Source organism: Mucor mucedo (assembly GCF_025094135.1).
Source record: "Mucor mucedo strain NRRL 3635 chromosome Unknown EV154scaffold_54, whole genome shotgun sequence".
Classification (NCBI taxonomy): Eukaryota; Fungi; Mucoromycota; class Mucoromycetes; order Mucorales; family Mucoraceae; genus Mucor; species Mucor mucedo.
In genome coordinates, this window is record NW_026252338.1 from 201,931 (window position 1) to 228,170 (window position 26,240).

Here is a 26,240-nt window from a genome sequence, read left to right on the forward strand (position 1 = left end):
CCTTCCCTTCCAGAATGTACTCTAAATGAGGTCATATATTATTTTGTTCAATAAACCGCATGTCAATCAATGCGTTCCAGAAAAATAAAAGGCTATCTTAAAAACTGCTTAAAGTTGATGATCGACAGCTTTAAATCATATACATTTGTTTATTACTGTCGCGTGTTATTTCCATGTGGTCTTTATTATTGTCGATCCGATTTATTCAAACAACAATAAAAACAGGGGTATTTATTTTTTCTAATAAGTAAGGCAATTAAACATAATTCTTTTAGTTGCGGTAGAGCGTGCTGCCCATTGATTTAAATATAATACAACTAGTTTTTAGATCTCATTTTATTTAAACAAATCATGTTCTTTAAATGGTAAGTGCAAAAAAAAAAAAAACTTAAGACCTATTCGGTATTTCTTCACGTTTTCTAACCGGAATCAACTCAAGAAAATAAAAAGCTAATAAAAACGTCTTGAACAATGAGTGTGACTTCTACTCTATTAGACCTTAGATACTGACAACCATAAACGGATAAGGAATTATCAATTTGAATTCAACTCCTTGGAACTCCAAAAATGTGATGTTGTTAACTATTCCAATGAAGAAAAACCATGTTTTTGGAACTTTAGTCGAAATACGTATATATCGGCAGGATTAATCCTACGCTGTTTTTAACAATGAGCGTAAATCTTGTGACCAGGTCGAAAAAAGAATAAAACCAATATCAAAGGGAAGTACAACTGACAGTGTGAAAGACTTGTTTATTCACATTGTTCTTATTTTAGAAATATATGCAATGGTATATGTATGAACAATCACAGAGGGAAAGAAATATTATTCAGTACGAAATTCCCCTTTGATTAAAACAACGCATGCGGTAAGAGAAAGGTAAATCATTTTTTGAAATAAATTAAATCTTTGTCTGCCTATAAGCTGTAGAATTTGAAGAGCTTTTATGCTAAGTAAAAAGCTAAGGTTGCCATTGATTAATGCAAATAGCAAAACTCTAATTTGAGAGAAGCAGAAGAAACGGTCACAGCCGGGGTGGCTTTCAAAAACCAAAATTACACATACACCCCTCCCTCCCCCTTTACAAATATATTTTTCAACATTTATATATAAAATGCCTCGTGCAGCTTGGAAAGGTCCATTTTTTGTCGCATTCCCTGGGTTGAAACAAGCTGTTCAAGCAGGTACACCCATTGCAACTCAAGGTAAATGTCCTGTCCATTCATTGTTCTTCTAGGCACGCTTTTAACGCCTTCATTTAGCTCGTAGCTGTACCATTTTACCGTCGTTCGTTGGACTCAAGTTTTTAGTACACAATGGAAAGGATTATTTACCAGTACATGTAACTGAAGAAATGATTGGACACAAGTTGGGAGAATTTGCCTTCACCAGAAAGCGTTTCACTTACCGTTTTACCAAGGCCAAATAGAAGCATCGACCACACAACCCACATACACCCCTTTTTGTACAATAAAAAAACAATTAAAAGTACATGTAAACGTTTATTTAATAACATCCTGGTATGATGTTCCAACGACCGTTAGGGAAGGCTAAATTGTATTTTTCGGTTGGAAAGTGGACCTGGTACCATAATTTCGTTTCGCTAGCTACAACTGAAAGATTGGTGATAGTCCATACCAAACCACAGAATAGAATATGACCTTGGAAACGATAAAGTATGCAGAGTGACAGATAAACTAGTATGTCGGCGAAATAATGGGGTGTAACGAGCCATTCAAACCAGTCGCCTCTGGGGATTGTATATCCGCTGTCAGTATCTTTTCGCAGGGATGCCAAAATGACATGGCATTTGTGTTGATGAATAGAAGCATATACAAACAGAATAATGGCCACCATTGTAGAAAATAAGTGTGTTTCTACTTGAGGTTTACCTAATGAGGAAAGTCCCTCGAGCCAAGTACCAAATACCATGGCACCATAAAAACCAAGGCCTATTAAATAATGGGAGAAATGCATAGTTGCCGTTTTACTAGGCTTTTCAATCCAGAACGATTCATATACACGTCTTGTTAAATGTAAAGTCATCATGATGAAACCCACAATACAGGCATGTTTATCTAGACGTTGTGTTCCTTCCATATTATCATATTTTAAAACCCTTATCAACATTAAGGGCTGGTGACATAATTGTAAGTAGGTTAATTCAATAGCTGAGAGCAAAGCGAATGCAAGGCCGATGACATAAAAATGGCTAAAGTAATGCTTTGGTACGATTAGCTTTGATAATTGAGTTGCCCACATTGTTGTTGGTTTTTTGTCATTGTGTAAATTCAGCTTTCCGTAGGATAGAACAGAAGCATGTAATTCTGGTAATACTTTGACACATATGCTTAGAAAACTGAGTATCAGCAAGCAAGAAGATATGAAGGTAATAAGATACATTGTGTGTAAAAGATTAAAAAGCGAATAATAAGTCAGGGTGGGACAACGTTTTTAATAGTAAACACGTAAAACGCCAAATGAAATATTGATTAAAATACCAGCAATGATACCCATTTGGTGTCTTCTTGAAAAAACAGATTCTCGAAACCAAAATAGACAAATTATCCCTAAAAAGAAACCGAGCATAAGACCCCACATCATCTCCTTATAGGTTCCTTGAATGGCTATATGTATAACCTTTTAGTTCCAGCACACGAAAACAATACTTTCCAACTTACTTCCGTCTGGTAATGTCTCTCCTGTGTTATCCATCCACTGTTCCTCCAAATTCCGTGCCTCTTCTGTTGGTCCTTCATCAAATGGTGTGCCATGTAGTCGGTGAAATTGAGTTCTGATATTCCGGATATCTTCCTCTGTAAAACCTGATTCTCTTAATCTATCAAAGCCTGTAGGTGGAATCATTTGAGGTTGATTCTATTTGGCAGCGAGAAAAAAAAATTAGCATATAAAACATCAAGTGTAATGAGGCATACATTTTTTAAGCTTGGTGTTTCAGGTGTGTAGTCAGACAGTGAGCAATGGAAATACACTGGTGCAGGCGGCTCTAGTTTGGCTTTCGAATCCGTAATATTTATTTTACCAACACCATATTCCTTTAACAGCTTTGCATCTTCTAACACTCGTCCATTGTGAATTAATCGAATATATTTATTTTCGCTCCTACTTGACGATTGCCGAATCTATTTTTTTATATCTTTAGAAACAAGTGAAAATCAGCAATATATAATCTCACCTTCTGCTTGATGTCGTATATTGTTTCTTCCGGTGATACATTTAAGATCAAATCTTGTCTGTCTGACCATCTAATGTGTAATTCGATACTTTCGTAGTATTCATCGGGCTCCATTTATGCCAAGTTGGTTGAAAAGGACGCTGTTTAAATTTAAGGTGCTTTTCTGTGTGTCCTTTTGTGCCCAGTGCCAAATGGCGGTACTCCAAAAAAAAATATGGTGGTTTTGTAACACTCCAACTTGGAGCAAGGTCATCACAAGCTCATTCCCTTAAGAGAAGCTCTTGTATGGAAAACTCTTTTTGTTTATCATGTATATTGTTGTAGGCTATTTATTATCTCTTTTGCTTTCTTGTGTTTTCTCTCATATGAGCTGCTGTTAATTAATTTGCACCGTGAATTATTTATTTCTCGTATCGAAAATCTCTTGTGGCCATTTGTTACATTCAGCTTCTTCATTTGTAGGTAAAACTCTCAAAATTTAAGAAAAGGTGGCGTGTATAGTATTTGTGTTAAATACTTGAATTTATGACAATTGTGTTTGTAACAGTTGGACTTTAATTATATATAGGTAAGCTCACGTTGTGGTGATCATGTTAATAAGATTCACTACGGCGATTGTGCTATTTATTCAGAAATTAAAGGTTATTTTATTCATAAAAAAAGATGATTAATCAATAGGCCTAATAGGTGAACTATTTATGCTAAGCCTGTCTGTCTTTTGGATGTAAACATTAGGAAGCTTGATGACAGAATTTCTTTTGAAATTATTCTGGATTTCACCAATGTCTTCATAACCAGGTGCTTTTCTAGGCTTTATCTTCATGTTTCTGATATGGGAATTTTCTAAAGCGTCTATTGCTTCGTACGTTCCCATTATTATTTTCTAATAAAGAGCATTGGTTATAAACACGACATCAGAGCGTCCTATAATAAAAATGAATAACATACCTTCATGAACCAGAGTGAATTGACTAATTTTCTCAAAATTTCCTCACTGTTTCTTGAAGTTGTTGGCACTTCAACCGAGTCTACACAGTTTTTGATGTACAACTTGCTGTGTGGCATTGATACTCGCCAAATTCTCAAATTGGTGGCTATAAAACGAGTATTAAAAAGTTGGGTACATATGCAAATCCGAAAAAGATACATACGTGTTACTTGAATAAAGAACACACCGATTTTTTTGAAGGTGCCGAAGTCTCCGTAGGGAAAATTTCGGTCAATGCAATGAAGCATTGACACTAGTCCATAAGTTCAATGCACTGAAGCATTGTCACTAGTCCATTGCAATCGCTGCGGACACATTTCACTGAAAATAACCACTTATTAAATGTAGTGACTACTTTTAGTGCACCGCTGCTGATGCACTAACCAGCTTTAATGTAATCCTGTGTCTCTTTTGGGATGTTTGGAAAATGAAAAGGGCCTGTAGTTTCAACAATGGCAATTTCTATCTCGTGTTTGTTGTTGATCATGATGCCATCAGCATTGTAGTAGGATTTATCATCTTTATGCAGCAGCTTCAATTTATCACAAATGGCCTGCAATCGAACTTCTCCGGGCTGAAATCTTGTTGTTTCAATCATTTTTGACAAAGGATCGATTAGCGGTCATATAATTCGATGATTGTAGCTTGTTTCAAGCTTGTAAACATGACTGTCTTCAATAAACAATCCAGAAACACTAGAGCAACAGTAAGCTATATGGACGCGATAAGTTCAAATTATTAATTCAAATACTCACAATGATTGAACCACAGCATGAAAGAAATTCATGAAAGGCTTATTTGACTTGAAAACTGAGAAGTATACTTCCGCTAATAACTCATTCGAAGAGTATTCATCCGCAAGTGTCTATAAATTAAATAATCTAATGTTAAATATCTATATAAAAAGAAATTTGTTCCATAAACTAAAAGTATTACTTACTATCGTATCGAAAATCCTGTTATAAAAATCGTGGTCTTCCACAAAGGAGTCAGGGATTTCTATGATAAATCACTTTCGTCTTGTCAATCAAATGTTTAGGATAGTATTTCCTTGTTGATTTAGAGCCGATTTTGGTTCCAAGTTGGATAACATTCAAGTTCTTTAAGCTATTGAAAAAAATTAATATACTAATTAACAATGGCAGACGTAATTTGTGCATACCTGTATATGTCTGTGTCGTTCTTTGCTTGCATATTCTCCAAGACTTTCTTCCAAAGCTCCCAAATACAGACAATGTCTATACCTACCTAATTTTTAGATTCACATGATCCATTCTTTTCTTACATATTTTCGATCCATCAGCGGATACCTAAAGACGGCTTACTACTCTATATTCTGACCCACCGTGGTTGGTAATGTAAGATACAGGCTTACAATGCCTACAACGGGTAATGGGAAAGTCTTCATCATATCGAGAAGTCTAGCTCTAGCCGTGATAACAAAAAATGGGAGTCTATTCTTTTTTTTTTTAATAAAAAGGTAATATTTTAGTGTTTTTATAGAAAACAAAAGCTGTTATTAACTAACCTTTTCCCCAATATTTAAAACTTCTCTTTAAAAAGATGGTGTTATACAGCATAAGAATAAAAAAGAAAAAAATGAAGAGAAGAAGGGAGATGACTTAATTTTTATTTATAATCAAAAGACCGTGGGCGCAAGTCTTATTTATAAACTGATAAACAAGAGCTGGCTTACGTCAGGATGATTTAATTGTATATTTAATCACTCATATGTTTTAGCCTTCACATACCAAAAAACAGGCGTATTCACAGTACTAAAAAACAGGCGCATAAAAAAGCACGTAGAAAAAAAAAGACGTAGGTGTAGACATTCTCGATTTTTTAAAAGGCACGACAATCCTTTCTTGAATTGTGCGACACTGTTTTTTTAATAAAGTGGGACACTCTTTTTTAAAAAAGTGCGACATCATTTTGGCAAAAGGTGTATCTTACAACGCTCAACCACGCCACGGCCTTCGTATTACCGCTCCAAGCTATCTTTCAACAACCAAAGATTCCCAAAAAAGCATCCAAATTATTGGTGAGTGACAGTCCAGTACGACACTGTCTACATTGGAAAAATCCCGCCACGTTCAACACCCAATGGGGTAACTCGCCCAGAATGATAGACAATCTTCTTGCAAATGGTTCGATTCAACTTACTCCCTTCTTTCAGCCATTATGTCAACTATCACAAACGGATCAAACAAATAATTCAACGGTAGATTTCTATCGTTGGTTACGGACACTGACTATCGCGGACAAACCAATTTCAAGCACTTACCCTCAACGGAACAAGAAATATAAAGAGGCAATACTATAGCGACATAAATCATAGTTACAATACAGCCTATTTCGTATATCTGCACAGAAATGGTTCCTCTTTTGGAACCTGACACTAGTGGCAGTACAACGGAATGTTATATACCGACTATTGACTCGTTTCATCCTTTCTCGTCGATATACGCATCAAATTTTCCCAGAGAAATTTAATTCCGCCCAATGCCAAATCTGTTTGTCTTCGATTGAATCATCAAAATATGTACTTTTTTACTGCCCCTCGAAGGCTAACATTTGGAAAGCTATTATCTCCGAATTTCTTGGGCTTACGACCAGCATATCAAATACAATCGCTGCAATTTTTACTTTGAACTTCCAAACCATCTCATACTTCCAAAAACCAAATTTAACGGTACAGAACGTTATCCTCTACACCTTGGCCAACATTTGGAAATCACACTTTCGTAGTAGCTTCGACTCCATACATTTCCTCTGGCCTGTAGTTGTGCAACAGATTTGTGCAGACCTCTCATCGTTTCAAGCTGAAAACTCCCTTCAAAACCTGTTATAAAAAGAATATGCAACAACACAATATGTGCTAGTAATAACCTTTACTTTTTCTCAGTTTAAACTGTTCATAATGTTCACAAAGTATAGTCTCATTATTTTTAATTTGCGCCCGCCTCTTGGATTGAAATTTTCTTTTTTTTACACGGAGCAATTGTATCCGTACATGACTATAAAATGGCTTCTTGACTGAAAAATGTGATTCTTTTTTCATCCTTCTTGTTTTTTCAAATATTATATAAAAATAAAGAATAAAAAATGCCTTACTCTTTACCAGGTTTAATTGGTAAGGAATACTACCTAGTCTCTTCTTACCCTACCAAAAAAAATTTTTTTTGTCATTCCACTAAGTTTTAAACATTATAGAGAGAGCATGTAGTCCTTCTCGTTTTGATCCTAGCTTGGCCGTCAACATTGAGATCTGTGAGACGATTAACAAAAAGCAAGGAAGTGCGTAAGTAGTCTTACCGAATAAAATAAATCAAGAATTCTCTTTTTGAATAACAATAAAAAAAAAAGCCCACGAATCGCTGCACAGGCCATAGTTCGTCTTATAAATAGCACAAAATCGAATCAAGCCATGTTGGCACTCACTGTAAGTAAACCCAGGAGTTATTTAGGATTGATCGACTTATTTTGATATTAGCTTCTGGATAACTGTGTTAAGAATTGCGGATATCCTTTTCACCTTCAAATTGCAAGCAAGGAATTTTTAAATGCCCTTGTTCGCAGATTTCCTGAACGTCCTCCTGCCCGATATGCCCCCAACCCTGTACAATCGGCACCTGAGAATCAATGGAATCATTTTGACTATGTTCCTCCTCAGCAATTCCTTTCGAATCCCGTCATGGATCGTATTTTATATTTAATTAAGGAATGGAAGGTTGCCTTGTCTGAATTATCCCGTTATAAAGACGACATGCAACATATCAAAGACATGTATAGGTTATTGAAATTTAAAGGTAATGAGCATTTACCGAATAGGGGGGTTTTCTTTTTTCTCAATATGATTTATTTCAGGTTACCAGTTTCCTGAACTTCGTGATTCTTCAGTCGCCGCTTTGGCCCCAACTGAGGTATAAAGTATATAAAAAGACTATAACACGTGTGATGTACTCACATGCCCATAGACCCTAAAATCTGCACTAGAGTTGGAAGAAGAGGATAGAATCGCAAAAGCTGCTGTAAGTTAATGTAAAAAATTAGCCTTGTTCTTCAGAAATATTAACGTCATAATACGCAGAAATTGCAAGAGTTAATTAGAAGAGGAAGACCACAAGATTTAGTTGAAGCGAATAAATTGATGAAAATTATGACTGGCTATGTAAGTAAAGAAATGCTTTGAGTACCATGAGCTGTTCTCTCAACAATTATTTTTCCCACGCACGCAGGACCAAAAACATCAGACCAATTTTAAGGAGAAATTCGTGGAAGAGTTACACAAAATTCAAAACAAGGCACGCCTATTGTACGAAATGCTGGATAATATGAAGGCCGGAGACCGAATTGACGAAGAAGGAAGCATGGAAGAACTGAAAAATGCTTGTGAAAGCGCCTTGCCAAAGATCAGAACAATGTTAAAGGAAGAAGAGGATGATGAAAAGAGTGATCTATTGTACGAAGTAAAATCGATACTTAAAGGTGTCACATTGAAATATCAAGATATTAAGAATGGTCACTATGATACGGTATATGATATTAGCGGTAAATTTAAAAGTGAATCAAACAGTTTCTCGGATCTGCCTCCTCAGCCTATTAGTTTAATTGATTTGGATGACGATGAGTTAACCCCTTCACCCAATAAAAATCCCCTGGACGAACTGAGTGACATTTTCGGTACAGATGCATCTATTTCTAATGCATCCACTCCCAATGCGTCCAACATATCCACCCCCAATACATCCTCAGGCATTGATCCATTTGATCTTTTATCCCAATCCATTAGCAACAATACACTCAAGTCCAGTCCTCCGTACAAATTTAATACCTCCACATCTCCTATTATGATATCATCCCCTAATCAGAACGGCGATAGTGTCTTAAAAACAAGTAGGTTTAATATTAGCATCTTGATTTATAGACACTAATAACTACTGATAGTCGATTTGGTAAACAAAAACGGGCTTGTCATTCGAATGGATGTATATACCGTGACTCCTATTTACAAAGTCAAGGCTTACTATTCCAACAAATCTACAGCTCCTATGGATAAAATGACGCTATTACTAGCAGCACCAAAAGTATGGAAAAAGTATAACAAGTAACGGATATTCACTAATTTGGTTACATTAAACTATAGGGTATGAACTTAAAGATGAGTCCTATTTCTTCAGACACCGTGCCTCCCAAGTCCGAGAATACTATTACACAGACCATAGTAATTAATAACTCTAACAAGGTAATAAAGATAAAAATTAAAGTTAGTTATAGAGAGACTAATGATTTTATAGGACCTTTTACGTCTTCGTTATAAAGTAACATACGAACAATTTGGTGTGGATATGGAACAGACTGGAGATTATCACGATATGTAAAATGATACAAACATTCCCCACATTATATTTCTATTGTATTTAAAAAAGAAGAAAAAAAATTAGACATAAACTTAAAAGTAAATAATACCTTTCCATAAATGTAGCAGCCGTTATGCGGATAAAAGTAATACGTACAAATAGACACTTCTCACGGTTGTTAAAGATTATCTATATACGGGTTACCTTGCTTTGTCATCTGTAACATTTTTTATCTTTTATCGCAATCTTTCCTTCAAAGAAAAAACTATCAAAATGATTGACAGTCTTACATAGTACCATTATCTTGAAGACACAACCACAGATAATGGCGGTGAAGATAATCCTTTTTTTACAAGTCTGGAAGCCAATCCGCAATTGAGCAAGTCACAGTTGTGCAAAACCTTATACTTCATGCATTTTTTTCGCACGGTATTTTGCTTTTAAAATAAAAACGGGACAAGAACCCCTTTTTTTTTTCTTTTTCTTTTTCCTTCCCGAAAAAAATGCTTTCATCATTTTTAAGAGCTTCTTCCACAAGCATCCAAAGGTGAGCAGGGTATAAGCATGTCTGTGCTTTTGATAAGAAATTAAACATATATTTTTGTATAAATTATAGAACGACACCTTTTGCTCGTAGAGCATTTAGCACTCAATTTCCCGCTTTGCAAAGAATCTCCGGCGTGGAAACAGTCAAGAACTACATCAATGGTAAATTTGTTGAATCAAAGACTGATAAATGGATTGAGCTTCGTAATCCTGTATGTATTACTAGAAAATAATAATAAAAAATTGATATGTACCTTACTAAACAATGATTATTTACAGGCCACTCAAGAATTAATCAGTTATGTTCCTGAAACTACTCGCGAGGAATTACAAGAGGCTACCGATACTGCTGCCGCCGCCGCTCGTGAATGGAAAAAGACTACCGTCTTGGCTCGTCAAAAGGTCATGATTGATTTGCAATACTTGATTCGTCAAAATCATGATGCCATCGCCGAGAATATTGTTTATGAGCAAGGTAAGACTTTTGCCGATGCCAAGGGTGATGTTTTCCGTGGTCTTCAAGTTGTTGAACAAGCCTGTGCCCTCACAAACATGTTGATGGGTGAAAAATTGACTGTCGCAAAGGACATGGAGACTTGTAAGTTTTATGTTTTATGATTTAAAAAAAAATTAGACGCTCAAATCGTTACAAAAAAAAATAGACATGTATCGTGAACCTTTGGGTGTTGTCGCTGGTATTTGTCCCTTCAATTTCCCTGCCATGATTCCCCTTTGGATGTTCCCTTTAGCTATTGCTGCTGGTAACTCAATCATTATGAAGCCCTCTGAGCGTGATCCTGGTGCCATGATGATGTTGGCAAAGTTAGCTGCTGAAGCCGGTGTTCCTGATGGCGTCTTGAATGTTGTTCATGGTGCCGTCGACTGTGTCAATTATATCTGCGATGAGCCTCAAATTAAGGCTATCTCTTTCGTTGGTTCTGATCGTGCCGGTGAGCATATCTACACTCGTGGTAATGCCAACGGCAAGCGTGTTCAAGCCAATTTGGGTGCCAAGAACCATGCTGTCCTTTTACCTGATGCTAATAAGCAATCCGCTTTGAACGCCATTGCCGGTGCTGCTTTCGGCGCTGCTGGTCAACGTTGTATGGCTTTAAGCACTTTGGTATGTGTCGGTGAAACCAAAGAATGGTTACCCGAATTAGCTCAACGTGCTCGTGAGCTCAAGGTTGGCTTTGGAATGGATCCTGAAACAGATGTTGGTCCTTTAATCACTGTTCAATCCAAAGAGCGTGTTGAACGTTTGATTCAAAGCGGTCAAGACGAAGGAGCAGATCTCATTTTGGATGGTCGTGGTGTTGTTGTCAAAGGTTACGAAAAGGGTAACTTTGTTGGCCCCTCTTTGTTGACTAATGTGAAGACTGATATGGAATGTTATCGTGAAGAAATCTTTGGTCCAGTCTTAGTATGTCTTAATGTTGACACCTTGGATGATGCTATTGACCTCATCAACAAAAATCCTTATGGTAATGGTACCGCTGTCTTCACTAACTCTGGTCCTAGTGCCCGTAAATTCGAACATGAGATTGATGTTGGTCAAGTCGGTATCAATGTTCCTATTCCCGTTCCTGTTCCTCCTTTCTCTTTCGTAAGTTGCCAAATTCAAGTATGTCATTTAAAAAAAAACTAATCTTTGTATTATATAGACTGGTAGCCGTGGTTCCATTTTAGGTGATATGAACTTTTATGGTAAGAGTGGTCTTCAATTTTATACCAAACCTAAGACTGTTACCTCCTTATGGAAGGAAAGCGACTCTGAGCATACCAAGGCCAGTGTCAGTATGCCCACCCAGAGTTAAAAAAAAAGTAAACAAAAAAAAAAGTACATGTTTTCCTTATATAAAATAAAAGGTTGGTATAACCTTGTCCAACATAAAGTATGCCCATCTTAAAACCTCTCTCACACAAAAATGCCACCACCTATTTTTATTTTGGAGTGCTACTTTGACATAAATTAAATTCAGAGCTTAAATCATAGTGGCACTTTACTATCAAACAAAGTTTGTTTGAGTAATTAAAGAGAAAGGGGCTTGAATGCCGCCAGATTTTTTTTATCCTTTTGGAAGGGTTCGATTCCAACTTAAGTCTAGCCTGAAAAACTAACTAGCTCAATTTGCGGGTTTGCGGCAAATAGTAAAGATCTACTTAATCGTACGTCTTCCGGGAATGAGTTGGACACAAAATAGGGGCAGATAGTCATTATAGGAACACGTTTTGCTTTACTTTGTTGCGGTTTGATACTGAAAAAAAAAAATGTGGCGCCTAAATATAAATTCAACAGCTAAGTCACTTTTATAATTTATCCTTGTTTTTAGATCACTCCCTTGATCTTGATCAAAAATAACAGCCTCTATCCCTTTACCATTTTACATTCCCCTTTTATATATATAAAATATCAAAGGTGGTGTTTGTACGGTATACATATTTTTTTTTTACATATAAAGGATAATTATATAAGCTTTATAATTTTTTTTTTTCTTTTCTTATTTTTTTTTACATTACTGATACTACTGCTAAAACGCGTATTTATATGGATCTAAGTATATCAGGCACATCTCAGCAACAGCTCCCGCTTGCAACACTTCTTCCCCCAAATGCACATTACCATAGCGATATTGTGAGTAGTGGATTAAATAATAATAAAAACACTATTCCAGAACGCATTGCCTCATATGAGCGAATACCGACTAGCACATGGGGACCTTTCACTATTGTAGTTGTCGTATTTTTAGTAATCTTTACATGCTTTATTCTTAATTGCAGTCGAATTCGACGAAGTGTGGGTGAGAGAAAAATGGATAGACTAGGAAGATCTGGAACATTCAAAAAAAGATCGTTTGAAAGGAGACACAAAGATTTACAAGAGGCAGACCTTGAATGGAACAATAATCCACCTATGGTTTATGAAGAAAAGCAACCTACAACACCTGAATCAGTTCATTGCAGTAAAAACTCTACGCTCTCTTCCTCTGCTTGGTCATCTCACTCAACATTAGCTGCAGCACAAAGTCATCATTACAATGATATCAACTTCATTCGAAACCAGCCTCCTGGGGTGCAATTAAGGCTGACACTGGAAAATGCATCTTCCTCATCTTTAATAACTGAGCCAAATATGGCGTATGTTTCTACCAATAGCTCAAAATCTTCAAAGAGTAGCAGTCGATCCGTGATACCTCATCAGTCTAATTTACAAACTCATCCCAACAAAATTGGGACGCCATCAACATTGGATTCCTCCAAAAAATTAGGAGCAACAGACAATACAAGCTCATCACTGATAACATCATCAACGTAGAACGTCTTTTCCTGTGTCTTTTCAATATTAGATACTAACACCAACATCAAGGCTTGTCTTGGGGTTATTTTCTGTGTATTCTACTCCTATAATTGTTTGGAATATAATCCCTTTTTTTTTTCACTACTATTCTTAAAAAACTTACTTGGCCAATGATACTTTAAAAAGGTGTCATAGATATATTTATATAAACGTCCCTTGATTCACCCTGAAAGGAAAACATAAAAGTCAAAATGTGTATGTACACAGATATAATAAAACAAAGTATAAGAGTATATTATCTTTTGTGTGTGTGCGTGTGTGTGTGTGTTTTTTGTATGTTTACCTGTGTAAGTTAAGCTTCGGACCAATGCTTCTTATTTGTTAGCATTAGCAATGTCTGATATGTCACCTTTTTATTTTTATTTAGATGTTGTATCATTTTAGTTTCTCTTCTAACAGAGATTACACAAAGTCCCCTTTTCGGATCGTCTATGCACCAATGTACAAGAATAGATACAGTTTTTATATTACGTTTAGCACATTATGAAAGAGACACTGATGTAGTATCAGCCTAGGCTTAATGTATGAAAGCAGTAAATATTTAAATGCTTAAAATAAAAATTGTATTTACAATGTCCATAAATCTGGGTCATCAGCTTAAATACTGCTGGTTAAAAAAAACCAAGTAATGGTATAATTATAGGATGTATGATACATTACAAAAAAATATAGGAGACTTACAAATATGCATTTAAGATGAATGATTTTTAAATTATTCTTTTAGATGGCAGAAAGGATGAAGCTTTATCCAGCGTAACTTTTGATCTATTCTCATGTAATTCCTCAAGTTCTTGATTTAACATTACACACTATCAATTCATGTAACACTTATGAGTCGATGAGAGCTAAAAAAATTGCTACCCCCTTCGGCCTTGTTTCGCGCTTAAGGGTTCCGTCTTCTCGTTTGCATTCCCCTAAAAAATTTATTTATACTCGAAGTTTGTCCCCTTGAACAGTAATTTCCGGATACATGTGAGACAGTGTATGAACAAAAAGGGAAGATTGTAAACAAGATACTACCAGTCATCTTGAGACTCTCCATGGATAATCGTTTAACCTTTAATGCACTCGGGAAAAGGGTGCACAGGCTGGGACACAAAGGATCACCACTTTTGAAAACCAGATAATTTAACCTGACTTGTTCGCGGTGAAGCTGGCAGATTGTTTGTGCTTCTTTTATTTTTATTTTTTAAACATGGAATCAGAAACAACCACAGCGCAATGGTTGGCTATCGGTGCAGGGGCTTTCATCAGTTGGTTGGTGTTTAACTGGATCTCTACTCCCTCACCAAAAAAGTTCACAGTGGAAGCACCTGAAGGTAAAGTCATCATGTCAAATAAAACCAGTTTTCTAGAAATGTCTTTAACAAGTCGTCATTAGCTGCTGACCCTAAATGGACTGGTAAAATTCTTGAAACCCCCACTATTCGCGTAAGGAACTTAAAAGATGACACCGTGATGTATACTAAAAGAACCTCATTGTCAATAATAGAACGTAAATGACCCTTCGAACATTGTGTGTTACGATCCCTCAACTGGTTACCATATCGATACGATTCCTTCTCCTTCTGCAGAGAAAGTTAAGGAACTGTACACACGTACTGCAGCTGCCCAGGTGAAATGGGCCGAGACGACCTTTGAGCAACGCCGAACTGTCCTTCGTTCTTTATTGGCTTTTGTAGTGGAGAATCAGGAAACCATTTGTCAAGTTGGATGTAGAGATACCGGTAAAACCATGGTAGATGCTTCGTTAGGTGAGGTTATTACCACATGTGCCAAGTTGCGCTGGACTATTGATAACGCCGAAGTGGTATTGGCTAATGATTACCGTAGTCCCGGTTTGATGATGATGTATAAAGATGCCAAGGTGGTCTATCAACCTCTAGGTGTAGTATCGGCTTTGGTCAGTTGGAATTATCCTTTCCATAACGCCATTGGTCCCGTCATTTCTGCTCTCGCTAGTGGCAATGCAATTATTGTTAAATGTTCTGAATATGTCGCTTGGTCTTCTGCTTACTATGAAAAAATTATCAAGACCTGTCTCTCTGTTAATGGTTTCGATCCTGATCTTGTCCAATTTATTAGTGGTTTTGCTGATGTTGGTGAGGAGGTTGTTAAGTGTGGTGTTGATCATGTTACTTTTATCGGCTCCCCCGCTGTTGGTAAATTGGTTCAACATAACGCTGCTGATAACCTTATTCCCTGTGTGCTCGAATTGGGTGGTAAAGATTGTGCTATTTTATTAAAGGATGCCGATTTGGTAAAGACTATTCCTATTTTGATGCGTGGTGTTTTCCAAAACTGTGGACAAAACTGTGTTGGTATTGAACGTATTCTTGTTGCATCTGAAATTTATGACAAGGTTGTTAATGAAATGAACGATCGTATTGGCCAATTACGACAAGGATCTATTCTTACTGACGGTGAAGGAGTTGATTGTGGTGCAATGACGATGGGTAACCAATTCGAAAGACTTGAGGCTCTTGTTCAAGAAGCCGTTAGCCGTGGAGCTAGACTTCTTCGTGGTGGTCACCGTTATCAACATCCTAAGCATAAGCAAGGACAATACTTCGAACCTACCTTACTTGTGGATGTTACTGATGACATGGAAATTGCTAATCATGAAGTATTTGCTCCTATTATGGTGATTATGAAGCACAACGGACCCGAAGATGCAGTTCGTATCACTAATCGTTGTCCTTTTGGTCTTGGATCCTCTGTTTTCTCTGCCGATAAATCTCTTGCAGAGAAGATGTGCTTACAGCTTCGTGTGGGTATGTCTAATGTCAATGACTTTGCTGTGAACTATCTTTGTCAAGGACTTCCTTTTGGTGGTGTCGGTATTTCCGGTTATGGTAGATTCGCTGGACCCGAGGGTCTCCGCGGTCTCTGTGTACCTAAGGCTGTTACAACTGATCGCATTCCTGGTATCAAGACATCTATCCCCCCAATCTTGGACTACCCCATCCAAAATGGAAGCAAGAGTTGGAAGTTTGTCCAAGGACTTAACAACATGATTTATAATCCTGAGCTTGCAGCTAAAGCCAATGCAGTTGTTGAACTTATCAAAGCAAGCTTTTAAACAATGAAAAAAAAAGTGTAAAATATAAAAAATTAATAAGTGTGGATTTTATTTTAATCCTGAAGAGGTTGTAATTCTTGAATTTGCTTGATAAGAAAGGCTTTTTCGTCATTAAATTGCTCGTCGTCTATAATAAAATAAGTATGCCGGTCGAACATAAAATGAATAATAATAATAAAAAACATTTAATTTTACCTTGTCTGTCGTTATGAAAGTTACCGAGGAAATGAATAAGTTTATCTTGATTTTTTACTAATATGTCAACAATAGGTCTCGTCTTGTGAGGATTGGCGACAAAGACCTTAAACACATGGAATGCTTCGAATTGAATATTCCTGCTTTTATCTCGAAGTAAATTCATCATTAACTTGAGATTATCAGCACTGCTAATATAACGAGTCATTACTGTAAAATTGGATCTGTCCAGCAAAATTTCACCCAACAGCTACTTACAACATGAGTATTTCCCTTTTTCAATAGTAAAGGAACAATGCAATTTACCTTTAAAGACTGTCTCTTAGTAACGTAATTCTCAGATTGTAACAATCGCTTGTAATGATCAAAAAACTAGAATAACAAAATCAGTTAAAGGAGGGAATAATGAGGAAAAAAAGGGGGAAAGAGACATACTTCGTCGTAATTTAACTCCAAGAAATCGGCCACCATGGGCTTGTGTTTTGTCAAGATTTCTTTGAATGAAGCAAAGGCATCTGAAGCGATATCGAAGGTGCTCATTTCAACGTAGTCAAAGAATTGATAGAATTTTGTTGAATATAATAGAATCTTTGCTAAAGCCTCGTGACGAATACATTCACGCAATATCAATCCACAATTCAAAGCAACTTCCGGTTGTTCATAACTATAAACATCCATTTAATAAACAAAACCTTTAGGTTGAAACAACACAAATACCCATTTAACAAGTTGAAAAGAATATCCTCGCGTGCACATAAATGCTCCACTGTTGGCCATCGAGAGCCTATCTGTCTTCTCAACAAGTTGTTAAAGATTTGTGCTACATCTTTTTTTGCCTTGTTAAGAGAATAAGTAAGAATTGCATTTTAAGCTTTCATAATACTTTACTTCAAACTCGAACTTCTGAATGTTTAAGACCAATGATTGTAACAAGTCTGTTCTATATACTTCTTGGGCCAGTTGAGCGACAAGATCCGCACTAGGATCATGGTCTATGTATTTATATGAATATTGCTTCCCTATTATTAAATTATGAGAGCCGTACCATCTTCACCGTAAAGGATATTCTTCATCAAAACTAAATATTTGGAGATTTCCTCTGTGGCCTGAATAAGTTGTGTTTAAAAAAATCCTTATGTTGAAATACAATCAAAACTATTTACTTTGCGTTTGTCAGGGCCCTCCAGCTTTTGAATCGCATCTTTCACATGTTTAACAAGATCATGAGGTGTCTTTTGTTTTGTTTTAAAGATGTTGAAATTCATTTTCAAAATGACAAAAAGGGGAAAAGAAGAACAAGATGAATTTTTTTTTTTTTTTATATATATATAATATTAAAAAAGTAGAAAATGATTTTAAGGGCAGGGACTGTTTTATTATAAACTTTAAGCGATGTTCTTCTTTTTGCCCTTCTTTTGAACTACTTTGAAATCATCCTCATCCTCCTCCTCGAGACCAGCAGTAACAATATCTAATCTTCCTGCTAAATCAGCCTTTCTACGTTTCATAAACTCTTGGGAGAAACGTTTACCATCAATTCTCAAAGAATTGGCATAAATAACGTCCTCGATAATTTCAACGGCGCTGGAATCCACAGGGAAAGAGAGCAACATGTCAACAATTTCGTCTTGGTTAACACCAGAATTCAAATCACGCAAGGCCTTTCTACACCAACGACGGAATTCTTCACTGGGTCCACGAGTGCGAGGTGCTGTGACTACGGGTTTAACAGGTTCCCAGCGAACAGGAGCAGGAGTAGGTGCGGGAGCTGGTGTGGCAACTGGTGTGACAGGTTTAGGTGCACGAGTACTCGTAACAGTAGTCCAAGCCCCACCAGCAGAGGGAGCAGAAGGAACAGCATAAGATCTGCTAGATGGTGTATTGGCTGCTGCAATAGCGGCGGCAGTAGTACTGCTCTTGACAGCCTTGGCATTCTTCTTTTTCATGGCCAACTCTTCCTCTTGTTGGATCTCTCTTAATGTCTTCTTGGGTCCTGAAGGAGCAATCCATGCAGCAGAATTGCTACTGGTGGAAGAGCTAGCAGGAGTAACAATAGACTTACTATTAGGAACAACAACACCCCAAGACAAGTTACTAGGAGTGGCATTAGCTAATCTTTCTTGTTGAGACAAGTATTCAGCTGCAGAGGTTTCCTTCTTGTTGAGTTCGGCATTTTTGGCTTCCATTTCTTGAATTTCACGAAGAGAAAGAGGTTTATGAGTAGGTTGAGACCATGTGGTAGTAGTAGTATGGAGAGGTGTACTGTTGGATGCGGCCCATGTAGGAACAGTGGCTGTTGCCTTGGCTTGCTTTTGCTTCTTTTCATTAGCGATTCTTAATTCTTCTTGTTGAATTTCGCGGAGAGACACAACAGGCTTGACAATGACAGGAGCTGGTGTAGCCTTTGCATTAGCTTCTTCGATGGCTTGTGCAGCAGCGGCGGCAGCAGCCTTTTTCTCTTCAACAGCTCTTTTCTCCTCGGCAACCTTTCTTTCTTCAGCGGCCTTCTTTTCCTCGTAGGCTTTCTTTTCTTCAGCGAGTTTCTTTTCCTCGGCAAGCTTCTTTTCGCCAGCGAGTCTCTTTTCTTCGGCAAGAGCAGCAGCCTTCTTTTCTTCAGCAATTTGGATATCAGCAAATGATTCGACGAGAGACTTTACCTTTGCGGGCTTTTCAATGGGCTTCTTGGGAGAAGAAGGAGCTCTTGGAGATTGAGCACCAGGTGCTTTGGCTTGTAATTCTTCGGATACTTTGGTGGGGATTGCAGCAGAAACAATAGAACCCCATGGGCTAGAAGGGACTTCACCTATGGGAGTACCAGGTGCAGAGGAGTTCCAGCCACCAGTCAAAATATTAGGTCTTAAAACAGGAGAAGCGTGATTACTACTAGCATTCGTGACATTCTCTAATTGAGTATTCTTGAAAGTATCCAAAGGACTGGATTGTTGTTGTTGTTGAGGAGGTTGTTGCAATTGGTTAAATTGTTGTTGAAATTGCATTGATCTTTGTTGTTGATTTTGTTGCAGGATGTGAGCGTATTGTTGATGCTGTTCTAATTGATCATTTACAGCACGTTGATAATCAAATAAGCCAGGTGAGTTCATATTAGACCCAAACATAGGGTTATGTTGTTGCTGTTGCTGTTGCTGTTGCTGTTGTTGTTGCTGTTGTTGATGTTGCTGTTGTTGCTGGTGTTGCTGTTGTTGTTGTTGAGGCATAAAGCCAAGTTGACTTGCAGGATTATTAGGATTTAACCATGAAGGAGATTGGTTTGGCTGACTACTGGCGTCCCATCTATTATCTCTTAACAGGGATCCTCCGTAATTATAAGGACTTTGATACAGGGGCGTGGTTGGTGTATTCCCACCCAAGAAACTATCCATAATACTTCCACCAGGGGTAGTAGGTGCTGGACTTCCAAAAGGCATATATCTCGATTGCAAGTCGTTTCTAAATAAATTTTCTGGGGGACTGAAAATATCTGCAGTGGGTCTTGGGCGTGGAGTTAAGAAAGGTTGATCCTCATTACCCACTTTCTGAGTGAGTACCATCAAGCTTTCAAATACAGTTTCATCCTCCCGACAAAGCATTAAAGTAGGAGTAAAGAAGCCAGCTTTATACCAATCTTGCATTTCTTGCGCTTCAAAAGGTCCTTGGACTTGTCCAGAGGGATCACGATAATACCACTTGGTTTCCTCAGGTTTCTTGACATTTGACAAGCCACCCAAATCCGAGGTGGTGCTGGCAAAGGGAGCTTCAGACTTAAATGAATTATCACTGCCAAATAACCCACCACTGCCAAATGCACCAAGACTGCCTTTGCCCCAGTTAGGTTCCTTCCCTTCGTCATCCAACTTATTCAATGGCAAAGTCATGTCATCACCTTGATCGCGTCTTTTCAGCAAGTCTGGATTAAGAAGAAAAAGTTAATGTCTGCGTATTGTCAATCCCTTCCTTTGACTAACCACTTTCAACACGCTTCAAGGATTGGTCCTTGTTGAAGTAATCCCCGGTACGACCTTGATAAATATATTAGCCGTTTATTCTATCAGACCAAAATATTTGACCTACCTTTGCGTGCGCCAGCTAATCGACCAGGCCCATTCTCAGAGGCAGGGCTTTGCATTGGACTAGCACCCGAATACAAGTCAGAGCGATGTCTCCCACCATTTGCTTTATCACCACGGCGTGATACTTCGGAATGGACAGGGCCAGAAAGAAGCTAGTCGAAGAAAGAAAAAGAAAAGAAAAAATTTTCTTTTTAGAAATGTCATACTTGAATATGTTTACCAAACGCTGTTACATACCTTTTTCTCGGATTCTGTTAATTCTTCAAAAGCCAATGGACACAAGATTTTGTCAGTAGTGACGTACTCGTGTTGATTAAAATCAGAAGGCAATTGAGAATCAGGCTTATACAAGCTGAGCATAAAGTCCTTGGAATATTTAAAGGCGTGTTGGTCTTCAAAAGGCATAAGAGAATCTAATATATCGGAAGACGCGAAACCGCTATTGCTGTTGTTATGTTTGGGGAAACTGCCACGCATCCTACAAAGACAATAAAAATTTGACATTTCAGTATAAAAAAGACAATAGCCCCAATATTATCTATACCAACCATTCGGGACCAAAGTTCATGTTAGTAGTCATTTTAATAAAGTATTATTTAGTGATTCGTTAAAGGAGGAAGTGTATAAAAAAACAGAGGATTTCTTGATTCTTTATGGAAAAAAAAAAGAAAAAAAAGGAAAGAAAAAAAAATACCATTAAAAATCGATGGATTGGAGTCACGTGACCCATCAATTTCTCTCTTTTTGCCATTCCAAAAAAGGATCAAGCAAACAAACGCCCTCAATCTTGTGCGACTCACACGCAATTACACAATGAATAAAATAGGACAATAATGACGAGGCTATAAAACCTTACGAAGGTGAAATTGTACGCGCGTATACAGGTGAATGCTGGCGTCAAATGTTACAGAAGATTCGTTGTTGGAACATTTCGATAACCAGGTGCAAACTAAAAGACATGTCCATGCTCTATATAGCCAAAAGCCACTCAATAGTTATAGAGTTTGAACATTTATAACATAATAGAAAACAATCTCGCTCGTTAGGATTAAACTATCACTGCAACAAAAAAGCAAAAGCGTATAGTTAAATCTATTTAAAACGTTATTTGGAAGAAAATATCTCCTTTCAGTCTTAACAATCGCAGCCATGGCTAGAATAAATACTCGATACATACATCACTAAAGAAATCTTACCTCCTCCGTTTACGATACGGGATTTCAAGCATTTATGTTTAATCGTAAAATCCTGTATCACCCAATAACAAATTTTATGATAAACTACAATTTGGGTGTCTCTCTTTTCTTTTGAGCATAAACCAGACCAATATTGTATACAACGACTCTTAAAGAAGCAAAACAACTGGAACTTGGAAATGTATATTATAAATTGTAATCAGAGCCACTATATTTAAAATTTACTACGGCTTAGAAAAGCTCGACTGTATTCCAGCAGAGTTACTGATATTTTTATGTCAGTTAGTAGACTCATATAGGGCTAACAGCAGTGTGCATATAAATAAACATATATTGATTATGTGAAGCAGATTTCGTTTCGTGTACCCGCTTTCAATTCACAACAAAGCACTTTTAAGAGGGAGTGAGCGAGTTATTAACGCCAGCTTGTGTAATTAAGATATGACGACAATAGAGTCAGTGTTTACAGAAACACAGCATAATTATGCATTTTTATTGTACACCGATATATTAAATTAATACCAACCTGATGTTGATGTACCATTTTCTTTGATGGGACGGGTTGGGATACATGAGCTTGTTATCTGGTAGGTGTCAATGATATCTTTCCAATCTTTGATATCGATGCCCATTATAATCTGTTTCTTGCTCACCATATCCTCCATGTTACTATCATCTTGAGGTTTCTTTATTTCTAAAATGTACCTTATTTAATATTTTGGTTATAGATGGCTCATAATAAATCTTACCCAATATAGGTTGCCCAGTGGCAGTACTAATACCAGCAACTCCAGTTCTCGCTAAAAACGAAACATAAAAGATATTTTCGACTGTTTGTGAAAAAGAATCAGGGTTCGTTACAAATTTGAAGTAGTTGATAGGACCCAATTCACTCAGTGTCTTGTATATATTGTTGACGTTATTAGAAGTTTCATTTTCTTGTTTTTGGATGTCTCCTTCTTTGAGCTATTAAGTGTTAATGGGGCGCAATAACAAAGAGCAACATTTTATTACCTGGGCTGGCATGACCAAATCATCCTTATTCTTGCTAAGTTTTCCTGTTCTTACCCTCTTACTTTCCTTACGTTGAACAGATAAAGGTCCCAGCATAAAATCCATCGTATATGCTCTCTTACCAAATGTGCTTGCTTTTTTACCGATGTATTCCCAATCTAAACTCACGTCGTGGATATGTTTGGGCCCTTCACTGGAGGTTGTGATGACTTTTGCTACAAATTCATCCAGGTTGACTTCCGTGTCTTGTCCAATATTGATATTTTGTGCCTTTTGCGAATTGAGATCCGAGGCCAGAACCATAAATCTAGAATCCAAAATGGCTTCTTGTGTATTTCTCACTAAATACAACAATTGTCAGTGACATTCTAGTTGTTTTTTTTTTCTCTGGTCAGACTCACCTTGACTAAATAATGTGTTAGACTGGCTTAAAACCTTTAGTAATCCATCTCCGGAATCCTGCGCTACTAATTCACGTCTCTTCTCTATTCATAAACGAATACTTGTCAGTTTTTGACAAGCTATAGTTCATTTAAAGAATACCAAAAGTTTGTTCTTGTAAATCACGGTATTGACTACGTAATAAACGACGCTCGTCTTCACTTTGATTAGGATCGTATTGTGATGTATCAATGTCTTTTCTTAAAAGCTCTTCCACCTGTCGTAAACCTTGATCTTTTGAGTTTCCCATCGTCTGTTGTTATTGTTTAGAATAAAAATGATAAAAAACGAAAAACTAGGTCACAGTGCCTTGATGGCCTAAATAAATTCGGCTGGATAGCGAATCAGAACTGCAAATTTAAGGTAAACTGGAAATTGAAAAGTTTTGAGGTAAATAAAAGCCAATTGATATGTCTATTATAAGGGGGTTTGTAATATGGTGTATTCTCTCCAAATAGAATGCACCAGTTGTGGGGTTTCTCATGAGGTAGAACACTATTTTTTTTTTTTTTTTTTTTTTGCATACTCTAGTCTGTGAAGCACTTGATAGCCTGATTAAATGTTGCTTGTATTTATCAGATTTATGCCTGTACTTGTCTGTGATCCATGCTTTTGTGATGATATTCTCCTTATTTTAATATTTCTGATTTTTACTTCTTTAGAGCAATACCTTACTTTGAGGGACCAGCACAACGCTAGTATAACCACAAATTTTGTAAGTAGACGGAAAGTCTTTGTGTGGCATATCCATATTATGCTTGATATATTTTTTGTTACTTATCAGTAAAATTGGACAAAAAAGCAGCTGTGAGTAGCGAATAAAAGCGGATGAAGAGAATATAGAGAGTGATACAATTTTAAGACTTCAAATTCAGGATAAGTTTTTTTTTTTTCGAATAAAAATTATGAAAACAAAAATCGATATCAGACAATGCGGGAATTGCTCAATCACCTTAGCCTGTAAAAATCTAAATCTCTAAAAGAGAAACCATGTTCGATATGGCGATATAAGAAAACAGTGGCATGTTTACATTGAACTTCGTTCATATACAGTTAGTAGTTCGTTTCCATTTACAGGTGATCTTTTGAAATTTGTTAAATGTTTTGGAACATCCCACAACTTTGGCAAGTAAGAATAATATTCAGGTCAACAATAGCTCTAATGAATTTCATTTCTTTGCACAAATAACAGACCTACATTAACTGATTGTTAGTCACAGTCATATGTGTTATTGTTTCTGTAAATGACCTTTGAAATGCGGAATTAATCAATCCAGGCAAGTAAAAATTTTCGGTTCTTTTGTCTTCTTTTAAGCTGCCGTTGTAACACGCCAGTCGCGCCAGTTCGAAGTGTTTTTATTTTGACATGGTCTTTACCAAACATCCCGTTACCAAAGGAGATTAGGGGCAACTTGTTCTTTCTTCCAATAATGGTCAGTCTTACCACATAAAAGATTAATAATAGCAATTGTCGATATAATTTTTGAAAGCCATACATTTGACATGATACCGGGGAGCCTCTTGTATCCCTTTTCTTTCAGTACTTTCTTCTATTCTTCTTGAGGTTTTTCTTTTGGCTTAGTCATATTTTTCCCTCCATTGGCTAAAATGTTTACCATTTCTTCACATGCTCTTTGCGCGCTATATTGTACTCCCTGATATAAGTGGAAACGTCTAGCAGCGGTGGATGTGTCGTTGAAATTTAAAATCACAGTGCTATTTGATAATAATAATACTACAAATTGCAGATATCGAGAGATAAAAGCAGTCTTTTCTGTAGGTATAATAGACATAATGTCGCCCTTTCCACTGTCTTCCATCATTTTTTGTGTCTAATTGACCCAGAATATGTGTAATATTTTCGCGTTCAACGGCTTCTTACTTGATGAGATTCTTCGCCATGACCATACAATGCAGCAAATATTTGTCCTCTATTAGGATCAATACCGCATAGGCTCATTTTGTCGTTTTCTCTTTTAGTGTTAACTTCACCCAGCAGGGTAACGTCATAGTCTGTTCATAGTAGTCAAAGTTTACAGCATCATTAACCTTTTTGCCGGAACTTTTAATATAAAGCATTACATCCGCAATAAAGCGATCTGCTTGAATAAAGTTTGAAAAACCAACCTTTTTTTGCCGTAACTTGTAATTCTTCTATGCTTATAATAATAGTTCATGTTACTTTTCGCAGTTAAGATTGAGTATAGGTTAAGTCTTGAATCGTTTTATACATATCAAATTTTCAGTCTTAAAAAATTGAAGGCTTTTTTAAACATCTCAAATCTCCCTTCATAGGAGCTGGGTAATGGTATGCTAGTAAACGCTAAAAAAGAATCGGGTTGATAGATACAAATCTCCACCTTAAGAACGGTGTAGGGGTCAAGGAGAAAAGAAGCGGAAGTACCTGACGTTCCGGAGGTTCATAATAAACTTCTTCGTGCTTTTTCAGATTATTGGAAGGCATAGAAATATACGCACCAGGAGATTTGGAAAGGCTCTCTAAAGTGACATGCTTAGGCATGTTTATACTAGAAATAACATTGCATATTATATCATCCATTTTAGTTTTTTTATTATTATAACTTTCATCTCGATTATCTGGCCAAGAAGGTGTACCACCACAAACTTTTTGGTAGCAATATCCATGTATAATGTTTTTATGACTCTTTTATCAGGCTATAACATTTATGTATTACATAAATTGATATTTGATTGTAACTAAAGTAGTTTACTTTTTCAAGTAACTTTGAGATTCCGTAAAGCATATATGCTTTTGCTTTAGATCCAAAGCTCTCG

At 36.8% G+C, this 26,240-nt stretch overlaps 12 protein-coding genes across 12 annotated transcripts; 6 read left to right on the forward strand and 6 right to left on the reverse strand.

Moving 5' to 3' along the window:
- The first annotated feature begins 1,091 nt into the window (after window positions 1-1,091).
- EV154DRAFT_511289 (uncharacterized protein) lies at window positions 1,092-1,492 on the forward strand. Its single transcript, XM_051601796.1, has 2 exons — window positions 1,092-1,206; window positions 1,264-1,492. The coding sequence occupies exons 1-2, from the start codon at window positions 1,116-1,118 to the stop codon at window positions 1,428-1,430; spliced, it is 258 nt and encodes an 85-aa protein (XP_051456969.1). The 5' UTR covers window positions 1,092-1,115; the 3' UTR covers window positions 1,431-1,492.
- On the reverse strand, window positions 1,373-2,829 carry EV154DRAFT_250266 (3-oxo-5-alpha-steroid 4-dehydrogenase-domain-containing protein). The gene is made up of 2 exons (XM_051594608.1): window positions 2,683-2,829; window positions 1,373-2,628 (listed from the first exon to the last, which is right to left on the reverse strand). Exon 2 carries the CDS (start codon window positions 2,402-2,404, stop codon window positions 1,508-1,510), a length of 897 nt encoding a protein of 298 aa, XP_051456970.1. The 5' UTR covers window positions 2,405-2,628; window positions 2,683-2,829; the 3' UTR covers window positions 1,373-1,507.
- Window positions 2,645-3,311, reverse strand: EV154DRAFT_421872 (uncharacterized protein; the record flags this gene model as incomplete). Its single annotated transcript, XM_051596058.1, has 3 exons — window positions 2,645-2,878; window positions 2,938-3,144; window positions 3,198-3,311. 3 exons carry the CDS (start codon window positions 3,309-3,311, stop codon window positions 2,645-2,647), a joined length of 555 nt encoding a protein of 184 aa, XP_051456971.1.
- A 692-nt stretch (window positions 3,312-4,003) lies between these two features.
- On the reverse strand, window positions 4,004-6,521 carry EV154DRAFT_538390 (uncharacterized protein; the record flags this gene model as incomplete). Its single annotated transcript, XM_051604270.1, has 7 exons — window positions 4,004-4,080; window positions 4,146-4,168; window positions 4,193-4,213; window positions 4,345-4,438; window positions 4,570-4,759; window positions 4,850-4,896; window positions 6,470-6,521. 7 exons carry the CDS (start codon window positions 6,519-6,521, stop codon window positions 4,004-4,006), a joined length of 504 nt encoding a protein of 167 aa, XP_051456972.1.
- A 23-nt stretch (window positions 6,522-6,544) lies between these two features.
- On the forward strand, window positions 6,545-7,036 carry EV154DRAFT_421971 (uncharacterized protein; the record flags this gene model as incomplete). The annotated part of the gene is made up of 1 exon (XM_051596063.1): window positions 6,545-7,036. A coding segment is annotated over one exon (492 nt), but the record flags the coding sequence as incomplete, so codon positions are not given.
- A 516-nt stretch (window positions 7,037-7,552) lies between these two features.
- On the forward strand, window positions 7,553-10,057 carry EV154DRAFT_590246 (uncharacterized protein). The gene is made up of 11 exons (XM_051606866.1): window positions 7,553-7,627; window positions 7,679-7,804; window positions 7,859-7,994; window positions 8,053-8,108; window positions 8,163-8,216; window positions 8,276-8,356; window positions 8,424-8,637; window positions 8,674-9,066; window positions 9,133-9,272; window positions 9,332-9,430; window positions 9,483-10,057. Exons 1-11 carry the CDS (start codon window positions 7,613-7,615, stop codon window positions 9,564-9,566), a joined length of 1,398 nt encoding a protein of 465 aa, XP_051456974.1. The 5' UTR covers window positions 7,553-7,612; the 3' UTR covers window positions 9,567-10,057.
- Window positions 10,041-12,044, forward strand: EV154DRAFT_465607 (methylmalonate-semialdehyde dehydrogenase). The gene is made up of 5 exons (XM_051597699.1): window positions 10,041-10,092; window positions 10,162-10,303; window positions 10,371-10,689; window positions 10,754-11,697; window positions 11,756-12,044. The coding sequence occupies exons 1-5, from the start codon at window positions 10,049-10,051 to the stop codon at window positions 11,906-11,908; spliced, it is 1,602 nt and encodes a 533-aa protein (XP_051456975.1). The 5' UTR covers window positions 10,041-10,048; the 3' UTR covers window positions 11,909-12,044.
- Window positions 12,045-12,483: 439 nt separating this feature from the next.
- EV154DRAFT_250404 (uncharacterized protein) lies at window positions 12,484-13,652 on the forward strand. The gene has a single exon (XM_051594609.1). The coding sequence runs from the start codon at window positions 12,640-12,642 to the stop codon at window positions 13,405-13,407; it is 768 nt and encodes a 255-aa protein (XP_051456976.1). The 5' UTR covers window positions 12,484-12,639; the 3' UTR covers window positions 13,408-13,652.
- Window positions 13,653-14,535: 883 nt separating this feature from the next.
- On the forward strand, window positions 14,536-16,750 carry EV154DRAFT_465610 (Aldehyde/histidinol dehydrogenase). Its single transcript, XM_051597700.1, has 3 exons — window positions 14,536-14,768; window positions 14,831-14,880; window positions 14,942-16,750. The coding sequence occupies exons 1-3, from the start codon at window positions 14,645-14,647 to the stop codon at window positions 16,529-16,531; spliced, it is 1,764 nt and encodes a 587-aa protein (XP_051456977.1). The 5' UTR covers window positions 14,536-14,644; the 3' UTR covers window positions 16,532-16,750.
- EV154DRAFT_552265 (calcium-binding protein 39) lies at window positions 16,585-18,026 on the reverse strand (the record flags this gene model as incomplete). The annotated part of the gene is made up of 8 exons (XM_051605043.1): window positions 17,890-18,026; window positions 17,772-17,832; window positions 17,615-17,718; window positions 17,444-17,562; window positions 17,162-17,390; window positions 17,033-17,098; window positions 16,727-16,976; window positions 16,585-16,658 (listed from the first exon to the last, which is right to left on the reverse strand). Exons 1-8 carry the CDS (start codon window positions 17,989-17,991, stop codon window positions 16,585-16,587), a joined length of 1,005 nt encoding a protein of 334 aa, XP_051456978.1. The 5' UTR covers window positions 17,992-18,026.
- Window positions 18,027-18,032: 6 nt separating this feature from the next.
- Window positions 18,033-21,438, reverse strand: EV154DRAFT_511310 (uncharacterized protein). Its single transcript, XM_051601797.1, has 5 exons — window positions 21,342-21,438; window positions 21,031-21,271; window positions 20,795-20,945; window positions 20,689-20,742; window positions 18,033-20,630 (listed from the first exon to the last, which is right to left on the reverse strand). The coding sequence occupies exons 1-5, from the start codon at window positions 21,371-21,373 to the stop codon at window positions 18,112-18,114; spliced, it is 2,997 nt and encodes a 998-aa protein (XP_051456979.1). The 5' UTR covers window positions 21,374-21,438; the 3' UTR covers window positions 18,033-18,111.
- Window positions 21,439-22,344: 906 nt separating this feature from the next.
- Window positions 22,345-23,721, reverse strand: EV154DRAFT_511311 (Nse4 C-terminal-domain-containing protein). Its single transcript, XM_051601798.1, has 5 exons — window positions 23,547-23,721; window positions 23,405-23,488; window positions 23,004-23,344; window positions 22,739-22,955; window positions 22,345-22,683 (listed from the first exon to the last, which is right to left on the reverse strand). Exons 1-5 carry the CDS (start codon window positions 23,692-23,694, stop codon window positions 22,505-22,507), a joined length of 969 nt encoding a protein of 322 aa, XP_051456980.1. The 5' UTR covers window positions 23,695-23,721; the 3' UTR covers window positions 22,345-22,504.
- Between the last annotated feature and the right edge of the window lie 2,519 nt (window positions 23,722-26,240).

Bases quoted from the DNA above. Each gene is read 5' to 3' on its own strand.
- EV154DRAFT_511289 (XM_051601796.1), top strand. From the start codon at position 1,116: ATGCCTCGTGCAGCTTGGAAAGGTCCATTTTTTGTCGCATTCCCTGGG. The intron at 1,207-1,263 runs GTAAATGTCCTG...GCCTTCATTTAG, and splicing joins TACACCCATTGCAACTCAAG to CTCGTAGCTGTACCATTTTA.
- EV154DRAFT_250266 (XM_051594608.1), bottom strand. From the start codon at position 2,404: ATGTATCTTATTACCTTCATATCTTCTTGCTTGCTGATACTCAGTTTT.
- EV154DRAFT_590246 (XM_051606866.1), top strand. The intron at 7,805-7,858 runs GTACAATCGGCA...GTTCCTCCTCAG, and splicing joins CCCGATATGCCCCCAACCCT to CAATTCCTTTCGAATCCCGT. The intron at 8,638-8,673 runs GTGATCTATTGT...CGATACTTAAAG, and splicing joins AGAAGAGGATGATGAAAAGA to GTGTCACATTGAAATATCAA.
- EV154DRAFT_465607 (XM_051597699.1), top strand. From the start codon at position 10,049: ATGCTTTCATCATTTTTAAGAGCTTCTTCCACAAGCATCCAAAG. The intron at 10,304-10,370 runs GTATGTATTACT...GATTATTTACAG, and splicing joins GGATTGAGCTTCGTAATCCT to GCCACTCAAGAATTAATCAG. The intron at 10,690-10,753 runs GTAAGTTTTATG...AAAAAAAAATAG, and splicing joins CGCAAAGGACATGGAGACTT to ACATGTATCGTGAACCTTTG.
- EV154DRAFT_250404 (XM_051594609.1), top strand. From the start codon at position 12,640: ATGGATCTAAGTATATCAGGCACATCTCAGCAACAGCTCCCGCTTGCA.
- EV154DRAFT_465610 (XM_051597700.1), top strand. From the start codon at position 14,645: ATGGAATCAGAAACAACCACAGCGCAATGGTTGGCTATCGGTGCAGGG. The intron at 14,769-14,830 runs GTAAAGTCATCA...AGTCGTCATTAG, and splicing joins CACAGTGGAAGCACCTGAAG to CTGCTGACCCTAAATGGACT. The intron at 14,881-14,941 runs GTAAGGAACTTA...TGTCAATAATAG, and splicing joins TTGAAACCCCCACTATTCGC to AACGTAAATGACCCTTCGAA.
- EV154DRAFT_511310 (XM_051601797.1), bottom strand. From the start codon at position 21,373: ATGACTACTAACATGAACTTTGGTCCCGAATG. The intron at 21,272-21,341 runs GTTGGTATAGAT...TTGTCTTTGTAG, and splicing joins ATGAACTTTGGTCCCGAATG to GATGCGTGGCAGTTTCCCCA. The intron at 20,631-20,688 runs GTTAGTCAAAGG...TTCTTAATCCAG, and splicing joins CTTGAAGCGTGTTGAAAGTG to ACTTGCTGAAAAGACGCGAT.
- EV154DRAFT_511311 (XM_051601798.1), bottom strand. From the start codon at position 23,694: ATGGGAAACTCAAAAGATCAAGGTTTACGACAGGTGGAAGAGCTTTTA. The intron at 23,489-23,546 runs GTATTCTTTAAA...GTTTATGAATAG, and splicing joins TTTACAAGAACAAACTTTTG to AGAAGAGACGTGAATTAGTA. The intron at 22,684-22,738 runs GTAAGATTTATT...GGTACATTTTAG, and splicing joins CACTGGGCAACCTATATTGG to AAATAAAGAAACCTCAAGAT.